The following is a 21,486-nucleotide window of genomic DNA, read 5'->3' as shown; positions in this document are numbered from 1 at the left end:
CCTGGACACCAACTATGGACCCCTTTATAGATGTAATTTGGAGGAAACATCTTTTATTCTCTGATTTCTTACTCTAAATAGAGTGTGTTGAGATTCTGTACCAGTTCTACACTTGGATTAATAGTCACTTCATCTCCCGTCCCATTAGGTTATGTGATTATACCATGTTTTCATGAAAAAGCACTGTTAAGTGGTTATGAAAAAAATCAGCCTTTGGATAAAAAGTATAGATTTCTTTGGCATTTGGGTAGGTATTATAGTAGGTACTTTTTGATAATGATAAATGTCTGACTTTTATCAGAAATGACTAATTTCAATTTAGTTTATCCTACATTTATTGAAATCCTATCTACCTTATTTGTTTTTCTAAATATTCTTTATAATTTTTCTCTAAACACTAACAGTAGTAAATAGAACTCTCTTCCGTTCTAGAGAAACAATCCAACTACTGGGAATTGAACTGGTATTTATATACCCTTTTCTATTTTCTTCTTTAATCCTCACAACAAACATGTCCAAAGATGTTCAGATGAGATTCCTTTTCTATTTGTTTATTTTAATGACCAAAGAGTAAATTGTGGATATGAAAGTAACTTTCTGAGGTTTTACAAAGCCTGGATTCAAACCTTGACTGATTTCCAAATCTAGACTTTCTGTTATTTCCCAGTATAGGTGCCGGCAATGGGCATTGTATTGTCACCACCGAGGAGTTATGGTTTTACTAGGGTTTTTTTTTTGGTGGTTTTTAGTTTTTTTATTGAGCTAGTCAGTGATAGTTTTATATTAATAATTTGTCTAAGCCTCTTAACTATTCAATTTCCTATACAAGTAGACATTTTAATATAACATGTAAGTCATTGTCATTTTAAATATTAATTTTTTTAAAGTTTTAAAGTTGTAGTTTCAAAGAAGGGAATTTTGAATTTGATTTGAAATCTAAATGAGTACAGTGTTTTAAATATGGAATTATAGTGTTGCTTAAAATAGAAGTCAGAAAATGGTAAACAGAGGACTTGATGGAATGATGTGCCACTTTAGAAACGCTTTACAGAAAAACTTGTCAAACCTGCCCTGGAAGAAAGAGTTTTTAGGTCTTATTATTTAATAATAATTCATTGATGTAATACATGACAACATAACCAAATGATCATTACATGAAAGAAAAATAATAGTTTTCAGTTGTCAAGTCTTGTCACTACCATGTGGAAGGGGTGCTTGCTGATCACCTTTTACTTATGTAGTTATGGTATTTTAATTCATGGCACTTTGTAATTGTGCTGCCCAGTAATTTATCTTCAGTATTTTGCTCACGTTTACTGTTTGATTTTTTTACACCAATGTTTTTGTTTTTAAACCCAAATAATGGAATATCAGGAAAAGAAACATCAGTCTACCGCTTTTCCCCTTGACCTCCACCCCCTTCACCCTGAATCCTAAACAACCTCAGGAATCTTGGGCCAAAAAATACAGGTTACAGGGGGAGAAAGTAAAGAGGAACAGACCCATCTTTCCCTTCCTGATTTTTGAGATTCTTTTTGGGGACTTCTATGTAATGAATTCTTGCTGTCTGTATTTGGTATTTAATGCAAACCTGCTTTTATAAAAGCATATATGGGTCAGTCCTATAGTGAACAGATTGTAAGACAGAATACTTCATGTGACTGTTACATCATCACAGAGATCTTTTTTTTTTTTTTATTTTTTTTTTTTATTTTTTTTTTATTTTTTTTAAAGGAAAGACAGAGAGAAGGAAGGAAGGATAGAAGGAAGGAAGGAAGGAAGAAAGGGAAACATTTTTAAACATTTTCTTGTTTTATTGTATTCTGTTTCTCCGTTTTTGTTACATGGGCTGGGGCCGGGAATCGAACCGAGGTCCTCCGGCATAGCAGGCAAGCACTTTGCCCGCTGAGCCACCGCGGCCCGCCCATCACAGAGATCTTTTAGGAAAAGCTGAGGAATTTTATATTAATGGTTTGTGTCGGAGAAAAGTAGTAGGTAAATTGAGACTTGACGAGATGAACCAGGTGGCCTGGTTCATAAGCAGCAGAGGTGGTGCTCTAACCCAGGTGGGTTTGACTCCAGAGTCTGGGCTCTGCATTGTGCTATGTTGGCTTCTGAGATCATGTTCGGTAATTGGGTTGCTTCTTACAGCATTATATATCTAAGCTAAAAGCAGATTTCTAATCAGCTGGCTTAAAAAAAATTGTCTTTATAAATCTGCAGATCTTCAGTTCACCAAATCTCCTGGCAGACTTCTTGTATGTGATGCAAACGGCAGCCTCCCCTCTCCCCCACTTAGAAGGATTCCCTGTTCTGATTACCACTCACACACACACATGCACGCACACACACACACACACACCCCTGGTGCCCAACAAGTGAGGATCTCTGCTTTGGCATGACATATTTACAGATGTGTGTATAGTTCTCTGAGGTGTACTGGTAAGGAACAAAGGTGTGAGGCCTTTATTAGAGTTGAAAAAATAAGTAAGGTTTACTAAAAAGTGTGTGAAAAAAGTTTTTTTTCACTGAGAATTGAAATGCCAGGTCATTTTTGAAGGTTCTGTTCCTATCATACTAAATTCATCAGGGTCTGAGTTTTCTCTGCTCCTCATGGGAAAATGTTTCCCTCTAGTGGCTGCTACAGAAGTAGTTCTATATGTAACCAAGTGAGTTCTCATCCATTTTCTCTCCCTTTTTCCCCCCCAATTTTCAATCATATGGTTAGGATCACTTTTTAAAAAAATTTTTTTACTGATAAATCTTAACACTCAAACATTCCATACATAGTGGGTTAGGATGACTTTTATTTGCTTCACATCCTCATCGTATTTTTTGTTTGTTTTTTTTGGGGTGGTGGTGCATTGTCTGGAAATCAAATCCGATCTCCCTCATGGAAGGCGAGCATTCTACCACTGAAGCATCTGCAAATCTTTATCTTAAACTTTACTCTGAAGTCTTTTGTATATACGATTTCCTTTCTCATTCATCTGTATCAACAATTATTTATTGAAAACTTTTCATGTTTGATTAGCATGTCAGATGAGTTTATAACAGTCTTTATTTTTAAAAAGCCCTTTAAGTTTCTGCCTTTGTTTAATATTATGCCAAGTAGTATACCATCCAGAAAACTAGAACATTGAGATTCCCTTTTTACTCATCCTCACTTGTGCACTATGCATTATAATAAAGAATTCTTTTGAATAACAGTTTACGTGGCATATTAGGTCAATGTCTCATCTTCTGTAATGCTAAACAGGCTGTGGTGGTCACGAGCACAGGCTCTAGCTAGAGTAAACCCTAGCTACAAATCTTAACTCGACCACTTACTGTGTACTTTGGGTGAGGTGTTTAATCTTTCTAAACTTTAGTTCCTCTATAAAATGGGGATAAGAAGTTCTAAAAGTTAAATAAGATAATCCATGTAAAGCACCTAGTTGTCTGGCACAGAGTAAATATGCCATAAAATAATAGTGATTATTTTTTGTATTGATATTTCTAATTCTCTCAAGATTCTTTAGGGTATCTTCTGAATCATCATAGAAGACTGTATAGTGATTAATTTTACTTTTTTTTTGAAAAATTGCAAACTGAATAGGTTACTTATCTAGAATATTCTGTTTCTCAGTTGAAGTAGGGAGGGAGGTATATGTATATATAATTTTCATTCTATTTTGAGAATCTCATTCAATATTGAAGTGCTTTGCCCATCTTAATTTTTTCAAATTATAATCTTGTCAGACAAGAAAATTTCCATATGTATGCCATCTGCTTCATAGTAAGTATATAGCTGCGTATATTGTAAAATGAAACTTGTTTCAAATAAGACTCTCTTTATAAAAATGCTTGTAGGAAAATTTCTCAACTTTTTTCCCATTTCATTCATTTAGCTGAGTTGTTTTTTTCCCCCCATGAGACTTTGGTTCCTTTATGTGCAATTAACTGTCCTCTTTAAGATCAGGTAGATTCTGTTGAGGAAACTTTTAAAGAAGTTGTAGGTTTACAGAAAAAGCATGCATAAAACACAGAGTTCCCATATACTGCTTGTAATTCTCTTGGGAAACAGAACTGACAGGATATGTATAATGTAAATATCATGAGATGTTTTTTAGTAGGAATTTGCTCATCCAGCTGTGGGTATTGATAAGTCCATATTCCATAAGGCAGACTAAATTTTTGATAAATTCCCCAAGAGAAGCCGGTTGGTTGAAGTAGAGATGGATATTTTCCCTTTTCTTCTGGGTTCTGTTGATATTCAACTTCCGGTTGCTTCCTCTAGCTTTCTCTTTGTCTAAATTTCATTCTCTTATAAAGGACACCAGTAATAGAATTAAGAACCATCCTGATGAAAGTGGCCATACCTTAACTGAAATAACTTCATTGAAAGGTCCTACTTACGATGGGGTCATGCCCACAGAAATGGTTTCTGGGGTACTTACAGCTCCAAGACACTCTATCACCCTATTATTAACACCTTGCATTGGTATGGTACATTTGTTGCAGTTGATGAAAGAACATTTTTATAATTATGCATTTGACTATAGTCCGTGGTTTACTTTAGGATTCACTGTGTTGTACACTGCTGTGGTTTTTGTTTTTTAATTTCTATTCTAGTAACATATATAACCTAAAGTTTCCCCCTTTTAACAGCATTCAAATTTATATATTTCAGTGCTGTAAAAACACTTGTAATTCAAAGAGAATAGAAACAAGGTCAGGAGTAAAAATCTATCCTCATCTTCTCTATTTTCTCCTCTTATTTTTACTCTCTGTGGTGCATGGTGTCTGACGAAGTCAAAAGGCAGCAAAACATATAAAGTAGCTGGATAATGAAATGTGATTTGCTGTCTCATAAGTAAAAATTGTTCGAAGGTATATTAAATTCTTTCCTGCATTCCTCTGACCCCCATTTTAATATTCTTCCTGGCCTGTTATCTGGGGCATTGTTACAATGCAGCCATAAAAACTGAAGAGGATATTTCGAGTCACTTTTTCTTATAATTGATGCCTTGAGGTTCTTAGTTCAATATTGTCCTATTCTGATCCACTGTTTACAGAGCCAGGGCTCGGCGTCTGACAATTTGCTTACATTTTGTCTTAGTTATTTGCTTGGTTGTACATGTAAATGGAAAGTGATAGTGCTGTTTGTGTATTTTTATTTTTATGCTTTATATGTAGGAAGGTGTCTGTGATTTATATTTTAATTTTTCTTTGACTTTAATCTGTTATTTCAGGCTTACGAACCTCCTTATAAAAATACTTTGGGGGCAATTAAAGGTTTTTAAATGAGATTGAAATTTTCAGAAATAAGATATTAAATATTGAACTATTTCTTTTTTCTTTTATCTCAGGCTAAAGTGAATGAAGCTGTAGAATGCTTACTCTCCCTGAAGGCTCAGTATAAAGAAAAAACTGGAAAGGAGTATATTCCTGCTCAGTCTTCATTATCTCAAACTTCAGGTTCAGGTCTAACAAGAAGCGCTGAGCCTGGTGGTCCAGAAACAGCAGAAGCTAAAGTACTTTTTGAGAAAGTAGCTTCTCAAGGAGAAGTAGTTCGAAAACTGAAAGTTGAGAAAGCCTCGAAGGTTAGTGTGATGTTTTATGTGTGTGTTTTTCTTTATTCCGCATCACAAGCTATTTTCTCTGCATAGAACACTCTGCCCCATAAATGGCTGATTTCTACTCCTAGCTCAGTTTTCAGTTCTCTTGTTTGACCTTTTAGAGGAACCGTTCTCTATCCTTCCTTCCCACAACTGGGTTTGACTAGACATTCCCAAAGGGCACTACCCTTCCCTGAGATAATACTTAAAACACACCATATTGTAATTGTTAAATTATCTGTTCCCCTCTCATCTGTAAAATCCCTATAAATAAGGGCCTAGACCCTAGCACAGTGCCTGGCACATGGTACATAGGCCCTGAAGGTGTCATTGTTGCTTGAATCATTCTCTAAGTCTCTGTTAATCTCAAATGGCAGGTTTTGTTTTGAACTCTGGGATAGTTTGTGTCAACTTTATTAAACTTATAAGATAAGGAATTTCTTGTGCAGATTCTTAATGGGTGGAAAAAATAAGTTGTCGTAGGTTTTGAAATTTAACCAGTAACACAGGCACTTGATTCCTGTCTTCTTTATACAGTTGATTCCTGTTGTCTCCAGTCATTGTGTTCTATAAAGTCACTGCAGACACTGAATTAGTTTATCTAGAACCATTGTTCCCAAAGGAATACAGGGTTAGGTTTCCTGAGAGCCTCTGGTCACAGCATTTTCATCAGCCAATCATTGTATAATCTTATGTGTGTTTCTGTTTAAAAATACCACATTTAATACCTATTTTTGATTCATTAATATTGAACTCAGGGCTAATGGCACTATGTATAATCCATGCCTGAATGAAGCTTATCTAGCATACGTTAGTTTTTCTGTAAGATAACATCCTTGTGCTTCGAAATACTACATAGCACCTCAACACTATGCTTGGGGTCAATTTTTTTTTTCTTTTGTTTTTTCACATGGGCAGGCTCTGGGAATTGAACCCGAATCTCCGGCATGGTAGATGAGAATTCTGCCACTGAGCCACTGTTGCACTGCTCCTGGGGTCTGTTTTAAGTAGTAAAATCCCTGACAAAAAGCACAAAAATATGAAAGACATGGCAGTAAAGATAACACAGGAAGGGTACTTGTTTACAGTATGAGACAACACAAGAAGGGAGAGCCTCACCTTGTTCTACCTCAGCTGGGAAGGAGTATTAGGCACCTACTCTGCATATCTGCAGGTGACTGAAAAAAGACTGCGAGTATTGATTTTGGACTTACAACTAAGTTTAGCAAATAGGCAAATTTGCAAATACAGAATCTGAATAATGAGGATCAACTGTAACTGTAAAATATTCTACTTATGCAATCAATGGCTTTTAACTAGATTACCATAGAATACAAGTTTTATACCAGTGCTGTGCAATAGAACTTCCAGCAATGATGGAAATGTTCAGTAACATTTCAGTTTCTTGTGGACAATGCACTGTCCAGTACAGTAGTCACTAGTCACATGGGACTGTTAAAGCATTAGAAATGTGGCTATTGTGAATGAGGAACTGAATTTTAAAATTTTATTTCGTTTTAATTCATTTGTATATAAATAGCTACATTGCCTAGTGGTTACTGTCTGCAGTTACAGACCTTACTGTCATATAGTCACTGTTTTGCACATTTCTGTCTGTTTATAATATTCTTATTTATTTTCAGTGGATAGGATGTTAAACATTCCCCCACCCCCACCTCACACTCTTCACCTTTAATTATGTTTGGAGATCTGCTTATAAAGTTCTGGACATTGTATTTTTATAAGTGTGCTTAGATGGTGATTTGAATTAAATACTATCTTTCTTTTTCTTCTTTCGTTGAAGGATCAAATAGATATAGCTGTACAAGAGCTCCTTCAGCTGAAGGCACAGTACAAATCACTGACTGGAATAGAGTATAAACCTGTCTCTGCCACTGGGGCTGAGGACAAAGATAAGAAAAAGAAAGAAAAAGAAAATAAATATGAAAAGCAAAATAAGCCTCAGAAACAAAATGATGACCAAAGAAAAGAATCTTCTAAAAACCAAGGCAGTGGGTTGCCACCAGGTGGAGCAGGAGAAGGACAGGGGCCTAAGAGACAGACCAGGTAATAAAATGTGGAGACTTAACTTGAAGTGAAACAGCAAGTTTTCTATGAGTGCAACTCTGAATTGTTTTTTAAGAAACATACTTTGGTTAGTTTAACTATCACTTTAAGTCAGGAAATACTAAAACTTTGTTAATTTTGAATTTATTTAATTTTCTAAATAGGTAATACATTCGATTGGTTTAACAATTTCAGAATATAAAAAGTTCAGTGAAGTTTATCTCTTACCCTTGTTTCCCATCTTCCCAGTTCTCTCTCCCACCATTAATGAATCAGTAGCACTGTACTAGCTTCTGTATACCAGGAGAGTTCCATTTGATTATGCAAGTAAATACAAATATGTGTATATTCCCTTTTTTCCTCCCTATTAGCATAATAGAAAGCCCAGCTATACACATTATTTTACATTTTAAGCAGATTTTGCAGATCTTTCGTGGGGGTATATAAGAATTTCATTCTCGGTAGGATTTTCTTAAATTAATTTTTTAAATCACAATCGGCTTTTTTTCTTTTTTGTGATAAATAACATATGCAAAAATAAACAATAAATTTCAAATCATATCACAATGATTAGTTGTAGAACAGATTTCAGAGTTTGGTATGGGTTACAATTCCATATTTTCAAGTTTTTACTGCTAGCTGTTTCCAGACACTGGGGATTAAAAGAAATATTGTTATAATAATTCAGCAATCATACTCATTTGTTAAACCCTACCTTCCTGGTAGAACTCCACCATCATCTTTGATCTTTCCCCCACTCTTTAGGGGTATTTAGGCTATGCGCATTCTAACTGTTTCATGTTGGAAGGGCTGTTGGTAATATGGGATAGGGGAATGGAACTAGTTGATGCTCTGGAGAGAGGCTGGCCCCTCTGCATTTCAGGACATATCTGGTCTAGGGATCCATCTGGAGGTTGTAGGTTTCTGGAAAGTTACCTTAGTGCATGGAACCTTTGTAGACTCTTATATAATGCCTTAGGTGTTCTTTAGGATTGGCAGGAATGGTTTTGGTTGGGGTTTGGCAAGCTATGATAGGTGGCAGTGTCTAACTGAAACTTGCATAACAGTAACCTCCAGAGAAGCCTCTGGACTCTATTTGAACTCTCAGCCACTGATACCTTATTTGTTACACTTTTTCCCGTTTTGGTTAGGATGGCATTGTTGATCCCATGGTGCCAGGGCCATGTTCATTCCAGGGAGTCATCTCCCAATCTGTCGGATTTTAAAATTGGTAGTTTAAATGTAAAGCAGGGTTCGTTTCCCAGAGCCTGCCCATGTCAAAAAATAATTATAAAACAAAGCTGGTTTAAAGACAAACCAGTGGAATAGATGGCCTTCCAGGATATTCCAGTCTACATAGATAATTCCCCTGTCCATCCCCACCCTGCTCCTCCTCCCCCATCCCTAAGTAGAATAAACTGTGATGGGTTTCCTTTAATATCTTAATAAGAAGAAAAAACTGTTAGCAACTTGGAATTTAATATGATCCCTCTCTAGCTGCATTTTTGACAACTGCTGTTTTGAAATACTGTGGTTTTATTTTATTTTAATTCATAAAACAACGTACAAGCACATACATTTTTATACAAATATTCCATGCATGGTATACAATCAGTGGCTCACAGTGTCATCACATAGTTGTATATTCACCACCATGATCATTTTTAGAGCATTTGCATCACTCCAGAAAAAAGAAATTAAAAGAAAAAAGGAAAAAGTCATACGTACCATACTCTTTACTCCTCCCTCTCATTGACCACTAGTATTTCCGTCTACCCAGTATATATTTTTTTAATTTTAACATTTGATCTGTTATTTATTTATTTTTAATCCATATGCTTTACTCATCTGTCCATACTGTAGATAAAAGGAGCATCAGACAGAAGATTTTCACAATCACACAGCCATATTATAAATGCTGTATCATTATACAATCATCTTCAAGAAACATGACTACTGAAACACAGCTCTACAGTTTAAGGCACTTCCCTCTAGCCTTTCAAATACATCTTAAACTACAAAGGGATATCTATAATAATACGTAAGAATAATCTCCAGGATAACCTCTCAACCCTGTTTGAAATCTCTCAGCCACTGACACATTATTTGGTCTCATTTCTCTCTCACCCCTTTCAGTCAAGAAGGTTTTCTCAGTTCCTTGATGCTGAGTCACAGTTCATTCTAGGATTTCTGTCGCATGTTGCCAGGAAGTTTTACACTCCTCGGAGTCATGTCCCACGTGGGGACGGGGGTGGTGGTGATCTTGCTTGCCATGTTCTCTGAGAGAGAGGCCACATCTGCGCAACAAAAGAGATTCTCTGAAATAAGTTTCATAGGAACAAACTCCAAGATTGAGAACTTGACTATTGATTTGATTGTCCCCACTGCTTGCAAGAATAGCAGAAATTGTCCAAAGAAATACTGTGTTTTAGATTTGTTCAGCTGAACTTCAAATTCTCCATGCCTCACTTCATATATGTAATATCTCCTTAACCAAGAGAATATAGCAGTGATTTTTCTTTTTGCCTATTGACTGGATGATGGATTTTTTAGAATAGTGAAAGAGGGAATAGAACTTCTCACTTTTCACCTTCTAAATATTTGAATAGAATGCCAAGCTTGGAAGAAAATATGTCCTCTGTTTCTGAAAGGACAAGATTTCATATAGACATGCTGAACTATGTCAAGGTGAAACAAGGGACAATACAAATGCAAAATAAACTAAAATTTTAAGCCAATAAAGCTTTGTTTGAGCTCTAAAAAGATGTCCCTTTTAATATATATATATATATATATATATATATATTTTTCCCCCCCCCACATGGGCAAGCACCAGGAATCGAACTCGGGTCTCCCGCATGGCAGGTGAGAACTCTGCCTGCTGAGCCATTGTGACCCGCCCCTTATGACATTTTTGTATGGATAATGAGATCACAGTTCCCTAAGTGTCAGTATTTCAGAAAAACAGTTATTGTCTAGAATAGATTTTTATTGCAGATAAATCTGGCTTCTTTTGAAAGCATCTATCTCTGTAATTTTTACTTACTATAGTTAGAATATATGTATCTGCAACTTGCACTGTCAGTAGTTAAAAAAAAAGTATTTGTAGAATATGTGTATGTGTGTGTAATATCCATTGTTTTACTTTTTACTTTCTTACTTTGAGACACTGATCTTACTAACTATAATTTTGCCAGGACTGAAGATGACAAAAGATTCGTCTTTTTGATTTTAAATAGTGAAAAATAACATATATACAAAAAAGCAATAAATTTCAAAGCACACTGCTTCAATTAGTTATAGAACAGATTTCAGAGTTTGGCATAGGTTACAATTCCACAATTTTAGGTTTTTCTTTTTATCAACTTCAAGACACTGGAGACTAAAAGAAATATCTATAATGTGTCAGCGGTCATACTCATTTGTTCAATCCTGTCTTCTCTATTAACTCCACCTTCTCCTTTGATCTTTCTCCCAGTCTTGAAGGATATTTGGGCTATGCCCATTCTAACTTTTTCATGTTGGAAAGAGCTGTCAAGTGGGATAGGGGGATGGAACTAGTTGATGTTCTTGGAGAGGTTGGCCCCTCTGCATTTCAGGACTTAGGTGGCCTAGGCACCCATCTGAAGATTGTAGGTTTCTGGAAAGTAATCATAGTGCATGGAAGCTTTGTAGAATCTCAGATAGAACCCTAGGTATTCTTTAGGGTTGGTAGGAATGATTATGGTTGGGGTTTGGCAAACCATCGTAAATAGCAATATCTAGCAGAAGCTTGGATAAGAGTCGCCTCCAGAAGAGCCTCTCAACTCTTTGAACTCTCTCAGCTACTCTTATTTTGTTACAATTCTTTTCCCTCTTTTGGTCAGAAGGTATTGTCAGTCCTAAGATACTGGGACCCAGCTCCTCCCTGGGAGTCATATTCCATGTTGGCAGGGAGACTTTCACCCCTGGATGTCATGTCCCATGAAGTGGGGAGGTTGATGATTTTATTTGTAGAGTTAAGCTTAGAGAGAAAGGGGCCATATCTGAGCAACAGAAAAGGTCCTCTGGAAGTAACTCTTAGGCATAAGTATGGGTAAGCTTAGTTTCTCTGCTACGTAAATAAGCTTCCTAAGAGCAAGCCTCAAGATCAAGGGCTTAGCCTGTTGACTTGGGAGCCCCTAGTGTTTGAGAGAGTATCAGGGGTTTCCAGTTTAATAGTTTCATCTTTTTCCTCCAGTCCCTCAAGGTACTTTGTCAATACTTCTAATTATCTGCTCAGCATACTCTGGGATGTATCCAGGCATTACATAAAGCTATACAGAATTACAAGCCCTCATTCCCATTCTGGGAACCAGGCGTTTAGGTTGTTTAAAGGATCTATCCAGACAGGTTGAGTTAGATTATGTGCTACAGAAAATTTAGGTTTTAGACAAAATAAACCTCTCTTTCTTTGGCCTCATTGGGTAGGTGAAGTTCTAAAATACAGTGTCCTTCTTACCTCTGTATTCTGATTTACCTTAGTCCTGATCCCATCTTCTTCATTCCTATCTCTAATTGAAGCCTGATCTCTTTTTCAATTAAAGTTGTTGCATGTGGCATTGCTGCCCTTCAGACCTGCAGATCCATACTCTGAGTCTTAGGTGTCACACAGGTATCCAAAGGTTCAGGGAAATACCAGGTTATACATACATAGCACAGCTTATCAAAATCTAGAAATAATAATTATTGCTCCAGACTAAATATGACTGCTATAAGCGTTTACAGTCTACATCCAATTTTCTTATAAGCATTTTCTAAATGTGGCTGTACAGTATTTGCTTTTGTGTTTCTGGCTTATTTTGCATCACATAATGTCCCCCAGGTTCATTTGTATCGTTGTATGTCTCACAGCTTTGTTCCTTTCTGTAGCATCACAGTATTCAATCGTATGTATACACCGCAGTTTGCTATGCCACTTCTCAGCCAGTGTATCCTTCAGCCGCCTCCATCCACGGGGCATCATGGATTATGTCCACAGTCTACAGACCATATCTCACATTATCCTCACGCAGTTGTATGATGATCAGTACTCTAAATTTCAGACAGTTTTCATTGTTTGCAAGAGAAAAACAGCCGATAAGCATACCCTCACCAAATAAAAAATCCAGACCTCCCCTAAACTCTTGTCCTTCCCCCTAATTATGTACCCTGGTCTTGCTGTGGGACTGTTGCTGTCCTCCTGTTAGCGTAGCCCATGGCATGCAATGGTAGTCTTCCCCCGTACCCCAATATTATTTCATCTTTGTACAAGGGTCATACTTTTGAAGTAGTTCATGTAATAACTTAATTATTTTTGTTGTGTTAATTCGGTGGGATACAAGATCTCACTGTCTTTTAAGAGATAATTGAACTGGTTAAAAACATTATCTTAGTAATGAATACAGAAGATATAAAAATACATAAAACTCAAACTGAAGGAAAAATGAACTATTTTAGACTTCGGAGGTTTATTTCCATTCTACCAACTGCTGAATGAAGGGAATTACACTTTATGTTTTAATATCTGCAGGTTGGGTCTTGAGGCAAAAAAAGAAGAAAATCTTGCGGATTGGTATTCTCAAGTGAGTATGTGTTCATTTGATTTTTTGAAAATATTTTTATGCTTTAAAATTTCTCAATGACCATTTTATGTTTAGATTTTCAAGTTCAGGCAGAAATGTAACGGTAATAATGTATAATACCTTTAAGAATACATCTCATTTTCATTTAACGTTTCATGTTTTTTCAAAGCTTGTTCACATAAAGTAGTGAATTGAGAAGAACCCTATTGATAGGCATTATCTGATAATTCTTTCATGGTGAGGTAAAGGGTTTAGTCTGACGTCACAGATATTGTAAATTGCAAAGGCAAGATTGGAATTCAAGTTTTCTCAAGAGTTTAGAGCCTTATTATATGTTCTCTTTCAGTATAGGAAGATCATTGTTCTTACATTGTGACCTTTTTACATTAAGTGGAAATATCCAGACTTGCAGTTTGAATATTATACTCTTGTCACTTGTACTCAAATTTTGTTCCAAGTTAGGTTTTTTTTTTATTAATTAAAAAAAAATTAACACAACATTTAGAAATCATTCCCAAGTTAGGTTTTAAAGAATATATTTTTCTTTTTTTAAAAGGTCATCACGAAGTCAGAAATGATTGAATACTATGATGTGAGTGGCTGCTATATTCTTCGTCCCTGGGCATACTCCATCTGGGAATCCATCAAGGCCTTTTTTGATGCTGAGATCAAGAAACTTGGTGTTGAAAACTGCTATTTCCCCATGTTTGTATCTCAAGGTGCGTTAGAGAAAGAGAAGACTCATGTTGCTGACTTTGCCCCTGAGGTAAGTTAGCTTGCTTTATTAATTTTTATTGTTTTTTTCAGAAATTTAAAAGTACAGTTTTCAGTTCACACTTGAATAGTAATTTAAAAGGTGAATGTATAACAACCAATTTAGAGAAGTAAAAAGCCATTTTTTTAATGGTACTTCTGTCTTTCTGGCAAATTATGATTCTCCTTGTCACATTAACTGAGTAACTGGTTTTTAACCTCTTAATATTTAGAAAATCAGTAAATATGTACCTTTTCTTACAGCCAACGGCCCCAGTTATGTTAACATGCTTTAGTTGATAAAGAGAACATTGAAATACAGAAAATTTGCTTGGATTTGTGCTGTTACTCTAAAATGCTGGTTAAACAGTATATGAAAAAATGATTCTGTCTTTCTAGGTTGCCTGGGTTACAAGATCCGGCAAAACAGAGTTGGCAGAACCAATTGCCGTTCGTCCTACTAGTGAAACAGGTGAGGATGGGTCTTGAAGTCAGAAGAAGACTCCTTGAGCATCAGCTTCTTCAGCTCGTTTCATGTACTTATAATCCTTGTTGATACTATGAATTTTAATGAGTATTGATAAAGACTGAATGCAAACTTAAGTTGTATAGAATTTTATTTATTTATTATTTTTTTCTCCTTTTTAGTTGTATAGAATTTTAGACTCCGTACAGAATTCATTGCATAGCTGTTTATCATTAAGACAAAATTATTTTTTAAACACTAGTCATTTTTTCCTTATTGCTATAATTTTTCGGATCATTCCACATAATTTTATTCTGGGAATCAGTGACCGAAAATTACAAACGGTAACTAACTTGTATGCTATATTTACTTATAACATGTCAGTCTTTTTTTTTTAACCATTGTTAACATTTAATCACATTTACTTCCATTCTTCTATGTATTTTTAAAAACATAGTTGAAGTCATATTGTAAACTATATTTTTTGTTAGGTCAACGTTATATCAAAAAAATAAAAACTTTATTCATACCAATTTTCCCCAAATTTTTATATACACAGGGGAAACACTTGTTTCTTAATGTGGAGAATATACCTATGAGATAACTAATGTGAACATGTGGTTGACGCCAGAGCTTCTCAAAGTATGATCTGTGGATGGGTTTGAAATTGCTGTAAAATGAAATTAGTACAAAATTGGGAATTTTAAGAAACTTTTATACCAATTTAACACTGCCCTGACCACTGAAGTCCTGCTCTTGTATTTAAAAAAAATTTTTTAAATAAAATCAATCAACATACCGTATGAACATTCTGTACTTGGTGTGCATTCAGTGGCTCATAATGTCATCTTATAGTTGTATATTCATCACCATGATCATTTCTCAGAACATTTACATCACTCCAGAAAAAGAAATAAAAAGAAAAAGGAAAAAATTCATACATACCATACCCTACCCCTCCCTCTCATTGACCACTAGTATTTCCGTCTACACAGTTTACATGTTAGTCATTTTAATAATAAATTTATTCATATAGGATTATAATATATTGTATAGTAACTTACAGGGTTACTAACTGCTTTCATTTACATTCTCTCTCTTTTTTTTTAATTCTAATAATAAAAATGCAACTTAAAATTTCCCGTTAACCACGTTCAGATATTTAATTCACTGCTGTTAATAATGTTCACAGTGTTGTTACCAGTGCCATCTGTTACCAAAACTTGCTTATCATCCAGAATACATTCTTATTTTGTTCTTACAACAGTGTTGTGAGGAAACTAGGGATAGCTACTGTAATCTTTATTTTGTAGGTAAAGTAGGTTTTCTGAAAGATTAAATGATTTTCCTAAAGTCACACGTAATAAATGGAGGAGCCACTGTGGGCTTGTTAATGTCTTGCGAAGTGATTCTCTATCTTTAGAGTTAAGGATTATGTTGTTCTTTATTTGGTATTTCTATTTTTAATGATGTGGTATTATTAAAATTTTATCAACTCTTTTCATATACCAGATTGGTAATTTTTGTTTTTTAACTGTTTATATATAATCATGTATATGTATGAGAAGATAGGCCCCTTAACTTAATTTAGCCATTTATAACAAAGAACTCTCATATGCTGAGTATATAAAAGAGTGAAAAATACACGAAGTCTTAGCAGTAAGTCTTTCTGAGCATGGGATTATAGGTGATTTGAATTTTATCCTTTATACTATATTAACTTTTCTGAATGTTCTTTACCTGAGCATATCACTTTAAAAAAAAATTTTTTTTATTGTGAAATATATAAACAAAAAAGCCACAAATTTCAAAGGACATTGTAGCAAGTAGTTAAAGAACAGATTTCGGGGTTTGTTATGGGTTACACTTCCACAATTTCAGGTTTTTCCTTCTAGCTGCTCTAAGGGTAGGTTGTATTTTTTAACTTTTTTATTGAGATATATAACATTTACATAGCAAAGAAAGAAAATAGCAGTCATTTCAAAGCACGCTTCAACAAGTACTTACAGAACAGATCCCATAGTTTGCCATGGGCTATCATTCCACCATCTCAGATTTTTCCTTCCAGCTGCTCCACAACACTGGAGGCTAGAAAGAATATTAATACAGTGATTCAGCAGTCATACTCATTTGTTAAATCCTACTCTCTCTGTTATACCTCCTCTTTCTTCTCTGATCCTTCTCCCAATCTATAGGGATTCTTGGGCAATACCTGTTCTAATTTTTATGAGAAGGGATGCCGACATTAAAGAATAGGGGGATGTAATCAATTGACAATCTTGGAGAGGCTGATCCCTCTGGATTTCAGGATTTATCTGACCTAGGAACCATCCGGGAATTATAGGTTCCCGGAAGGCAAACCCAGTGCATGAAACCTTTATAGAGTTTCAGTTCAAGCCGTAGGGATTCTTAAGAGTCAACAGGAGTGATGTTGATTGGGGTTTAGCATGGCAATTAGCACTGTCTAACTGAAGCCTGTGTTCGGAGTAGCCTCTTGACTCCGTTTGATCTCTCTTGGCCACTGATGCCTTATTTTATTACTCTTCTTTCCACCTTTTGGTCCAGAAGGCTTTGCCAATCCCATGGTGCCAGGATCAGACTCATCCCTAACAGTCACGCCCCATGTTGTCAGGGGGATTTTCACCTCTGAATGGCTTGTACCACATAGGGGCGAGAGCAACGGGTTTTCCTCCAGAACTGGGTTTAGAGTAATGAACATATCACTTTTTAATTAGAAAAATGTATTGAAACAGATTAATCTTAACGTAATAACTACGTTAATCCAGTAACCAGAATGCCTGTGTTGTCAGTATTCATAATAAGTGCACATTTCAATGTTTCATGCCACTTAAATCTCGGAAATGCTTCACAATGTAAATCTCGTTGTGAAGAATGTAAAGTATGTCAAGTTTTTATAAATTTATGTTCTTAATATTATATTCCAAAATATATAATAATACAATTCACTTACCATTCAAGCATTGGAAAAGCATATAAATGCAACATTTTAATTTAATTCCTATTAACTGCACTTCAAGGAGAAACACAGTCTTAAATGACTAATCTTGCTTCTTCCCCTCTGACTTTTCAGTAATGTATCCTGCATATGCCAAATGGGTGCAGTCACACAGAGACCTGCCCATCAGGCTCAATCAGTGGTGCAACGTGGTGGTAGGTGTTCACCTCTTCCAGCATTCTGTAGTCTTATCATTTTGTTTTCTTTTAAAAAACACATTCCCCTTTTTCCTTATTTTTGTATTCAAAGGTTTGGGAGTTTGGAAGCATTTTTGACGTATTTTGGATCAGAATGATGATTTCTGATTATTTACCATGTAAAATTGTTAATCAGAAGTTGAAAAGCTGTATATAATGACCAAATTGTATCCTTGCATCTTAACAGCGTTGGGAGTTCAAGCATCCTCAGCCTTTCCTTCGTACTCGTGAATTCCTGTGGCAGGAAGGGCACAGTGCTTTTGCTACATTTGAAGAAGCAGCGGAGGAGGTATAAAAAGTTGTCTTCCATTTATGTTCTGTTCCTTCGCCCAGGCTCTCCTTTTGTTTCAGCTGTAAGCAGTAGTGCTATTTGATTACATAATATGCATTCAATGAACAACTATAAGTTGAATCATTTTGTTGAATATCTTCCTTAATAAATTCAAACTGACTTCTTTAATATCCTCATTAAAAAGGTTTTTATTGTTTGAAGTGTTTTTCCCAACATTTCTAAATTGTGCAGTTTGTTTAGCTCCATAATGTATTTAAATATGCCATAAATTTAAACACATTTACATTTAAAATACTTTTGCAGGTCTTGCAGATACTTGATTTATATGCTCAAGTGTATGAAGAACTCCTGGCAATTCCTGTTGTAAAAGGAAGAAAGACTGAAAAGGAGAAATTTGCAGGAGGAGACTATACAACTACCGTAGAAGCATTTATATCTGCTAGTGGAAGAGCTATCCAGGTGTCAAATTACCCCTTATGATTCTATCTGATGACTGTACGCATAGCCAGGAGATATCTGCAACAACTCCTTCTCTCATCAGAGAAGTAAACTCTTTAAAAATGAGTATTTCACGTGTTTTCTGAGACCATATTATAACTTCCAGCAGGTCTGTCCCCTTTCCCTAAGTCTCCGAGGTTATTTATGTAGTCTTTACTTTCGGTCATGGCTTGCTTCTGAATTATCAAAACATGGATTTTTTTCTACCCTTTGTAAGTAAATTACTCTGGGGATAGGTGTTGCCCAGATCAAGGCCCTTTTGTAGGTTTTTTTTTTTTAATTAATTCTAAGTCTGTTCTTATATCAGTTATGCATTTATTTTAAAGCCATATTTAATATAAAAAACAGGGAAGAGAAAATCAGTCTAATGCTTTTTAATCCGTGATCTTGTAGTAGTCATCTTCAAAGGCATAATAGGTTATTAAACTTAAAGCCTGTATTTCTCTCTTTATTTTAGGGAGCTACATCCCATCATTTAGGGCAAAATTTCTCCAAAATGTTTGAAATTATTTTTGAAGATCCAAAGGCACCAGGAGAGAAGCAGTTTGCCTATCAGAACTCCTGGGGCCTCACAACCCGAACTATTGGTGTGATGACCATGGTTCATGGGGACAACATGGGTCTGGTGTTACCACCCCGAGTCGCCTGTGTCCAGGTAAGAAGAAGACTTCCGTTTCCTGGTATGAGACAGAAGCCATTTACTCAAAGAAACTCGACAGGGTGATTTTTCTGAATATCTTTTCAGGTAGATTTTGCTGATTTAGACACACAGCATAGAATACAATTCAGATTTTAATATTGTGTAATTATGTAAATCATTTGTATTTTATACTGTTTCTTACTCTTTTAGACCTTTCAGCTACTTATATGTAACCTTTAGAAATCTTATGAAGTGCTTTACAGTAGGTTAAATGAAATATAGTAGGTCAAAAGAAAATGCATTTAGCATGGACACACGATATGCAGCTTAATTGGTAGACATCTTGTTTAGGTTAGAAATCACACAAGTTGATTTGTGTTAGGTTCTACATCACTAGAAGATTTTGACTACTGGATATTTTATACTTATATGACTTATAACCTCCGTATGCTGTTTTTGTATAAATTTGGGACATTTTGCTGGTCCTAGGTGGTAGTTATTCCTTGTGGCATTACAAATGCACTGTCTGAAGAAGATAAAGAAGCCCTGATTGCAAAATGCAGTGATTACCGAAAGCGGCTACTCAGTGTTAACATACGTGTTAAAGCTGATTTGCGTGATAACTATTCACCAGGTTGGAAATTCAATCACTGGGAACTCAAGGTAAATTCCTCAGGTGTATCTTTTACCTCCAGATCTCCAATTTGGATTTAGATTCTCTTTATTCTACCTACATATGACTTTCATAACTTGAGACTTTTTCATTACTATTCTCTAATTTGATACTTTTCCTTTTTATTTAAACAAATATTGAGCACTACACAGTTCATAGCTTTGTAATATCAATGCCTAAAATTTATATGTTTATTAAATCTGAAATAGTTATTGTGTGGAAGCATGTTTTTATTATGTTAGAATAAAAATGATCTTGAAGACCTTGTTTATGATCTGAAGACCTCATAATGTTAGTATACTAAAATGCCAAGATTTACGTAAGTCAAACTTCTGGACTTTAACATTTTTTCTTACACTAAAATAGGGACTCTTATTGGATCTAGAACTTTAAAGTCAAGAATATGTAAGTTCACATTATAGGAAGTGGGGTGAAGAGATGTAATAAAATTGCAGCTCCTAGCTTTCAAATACGAGAACTCGGCAATATTGAAATTATTCAGTATTAATACTTCTAGGGTTCCCAAAGTTGCTAATATATATCACCTTGTTAGTAAATCTTCTATGCTGAAGAATAGTAATTATAGTGATACTGTTTCATTTTTATGTAATAAGCTTTCTCCTTTATACCCTTGCCAACCTTTAATGAAGACTTTAAAGGTGAATGTTTTCTCTGTGTAATTTCTCCATGAATTGTTTTTTTTTTTCTATTTAGGACTAGTTGTTGTGGTGCCAGTAATTACTTCTCATCTCTATTCACTTCTGCATCCGCCTTCTTTCTGTCTTTTTTATCTCATCCATCCCAGACTGACTTACCTTTGTCTCTTATACACTTTTTTTAGTGCCCTGGTGAACTTATAATGTGGAGGGAGCAAGGGGAATATTCTTAGTATAAATTGGGTCTTTTGCAGCTTCCTTGTCCAGATTCCTCAAGAAAGAACATAAAGCAACTCAGTCCTAAATTTGATGCCTAAAATTAAAGAGCATTGAGAGAATTTTATTAGCGATTGGTATTTCTTAATACCATTTTTGTTCAGTTTAGTCCACAAATTCCTAAGGAAAGAAGACATTTTGGGGAAATATAGATTCATATCCATTTGGCAGTGTTTAACTTTGTAAAGTGTATATATTTGTATATATTGTGAAAATCACTCAGATTAAGAAATGAAATATAAAATGATTTGGTTGCCAGATCACAATCCCACAACTCCCACAGTTTCTTTTTCCGTACCCATTCCTGAATTATGAAAATAGAAAGGGGAAAATAATAAGAATACAATAACTTCTTTTTTACTCTAAGTAATTAAGAGATTTTTGTGGTGCTGTTAAAAAGAAAAACAAACGAGACAAAACACAAGTGTTTCCAAGTAATTTCATAACTAGTTACTTAGAGAAAACTACCAACAAAATTTTTGCCTCATCTATGATTTGGCTTCATATTACCTTTCCAGCTTTTATTTTTCCTTTATCCCCTTTTATGCACCCTTTTCTCTTTTCTTCCCACATAGTCTCTGTGTCTTTGCTTCTGTTATTCTATATGGATTGTAAAATATTTTTATCTTGAAACATCACAGACTTACAATAAAGCAAGTACAGAACAAAGAAATTATTTTTCCCTGAACTATTTGAGAGCAAGATGCTAATCTGATTACCCCATCACCCTACAAACATGTTCTCCTGCAAAATCACATATAACCAACAAA

The 21,486-nt window shown here is 35.2% G+C and overlaps 1 protein-coding gene across 1 annotated transcript in view; it reads left to right on the top strand.

Moving 5' to 3' along the window:
- EPRS1 (glutamyl-prolyl-tRNA synthetase 1) overlaps positions 1–21,486 on the top strand; it is an 89,465-nt gene that overhangs the window by 57,331 nt on the left and 10,648 nt on the right. The window contains exons 19-28 of the mRNA XM_077157872.1: positions 5,352–5,585; positions 7,405–7,667; positions 13,198–13,249; positions 13,806–14,015; positions 14,402–14,474; positions 17,560–17,639; positions 17,869–17,970; positions 18,277–18,432; positions 18,929–19,126; positions 19,601–19,774. Of these exons, the coding sequence (XP_077013987.1) occupies positions 5,352–5,585; positions 7,405–7,667; positions 13,198–13,249; positions 13,806–14,015; positions 14,402–14,474; positions 17,560–17,639; positions 17,869–17,970; positions 18,277–18,432; positions 18,929–19,126; positions 19,601–19,774 (1,542 nt within the window). The remainder of the gene's footprint in view (positions 1–5,351; positions 5,586–7,404; positions 7,668–13,197; positions 13,250–13,805; positions 14,016–14,401; positions 14,475–17,559; positions 17,640–17,868; positions 17,971–18,276; positions 18,433–18,928; positions 19,127–19,600; positions 19,775–21,486) is intronic.

Source organism: Tamandua tetradactyla, chromosome 4 (genome assembly GCF_023851605.1).
Source record: "Tamandua tetradactyla isolate mTamTet1 chromosome 4, mTamTet1.pri, whole genome shotgun sequence".
Classification (NCBI taxonomy): domain Eukaryota; kingdom Metazoa; phylum Chordata; class Mammalia; order Pilosa; family Myrmecophagidae; genus Tamandua; species Tamandua tetradactyla.
Note: the sequence above shows the minus strand (reverse complement) of the source record. Positions and strands in the feature narration are given on the sequence as shown.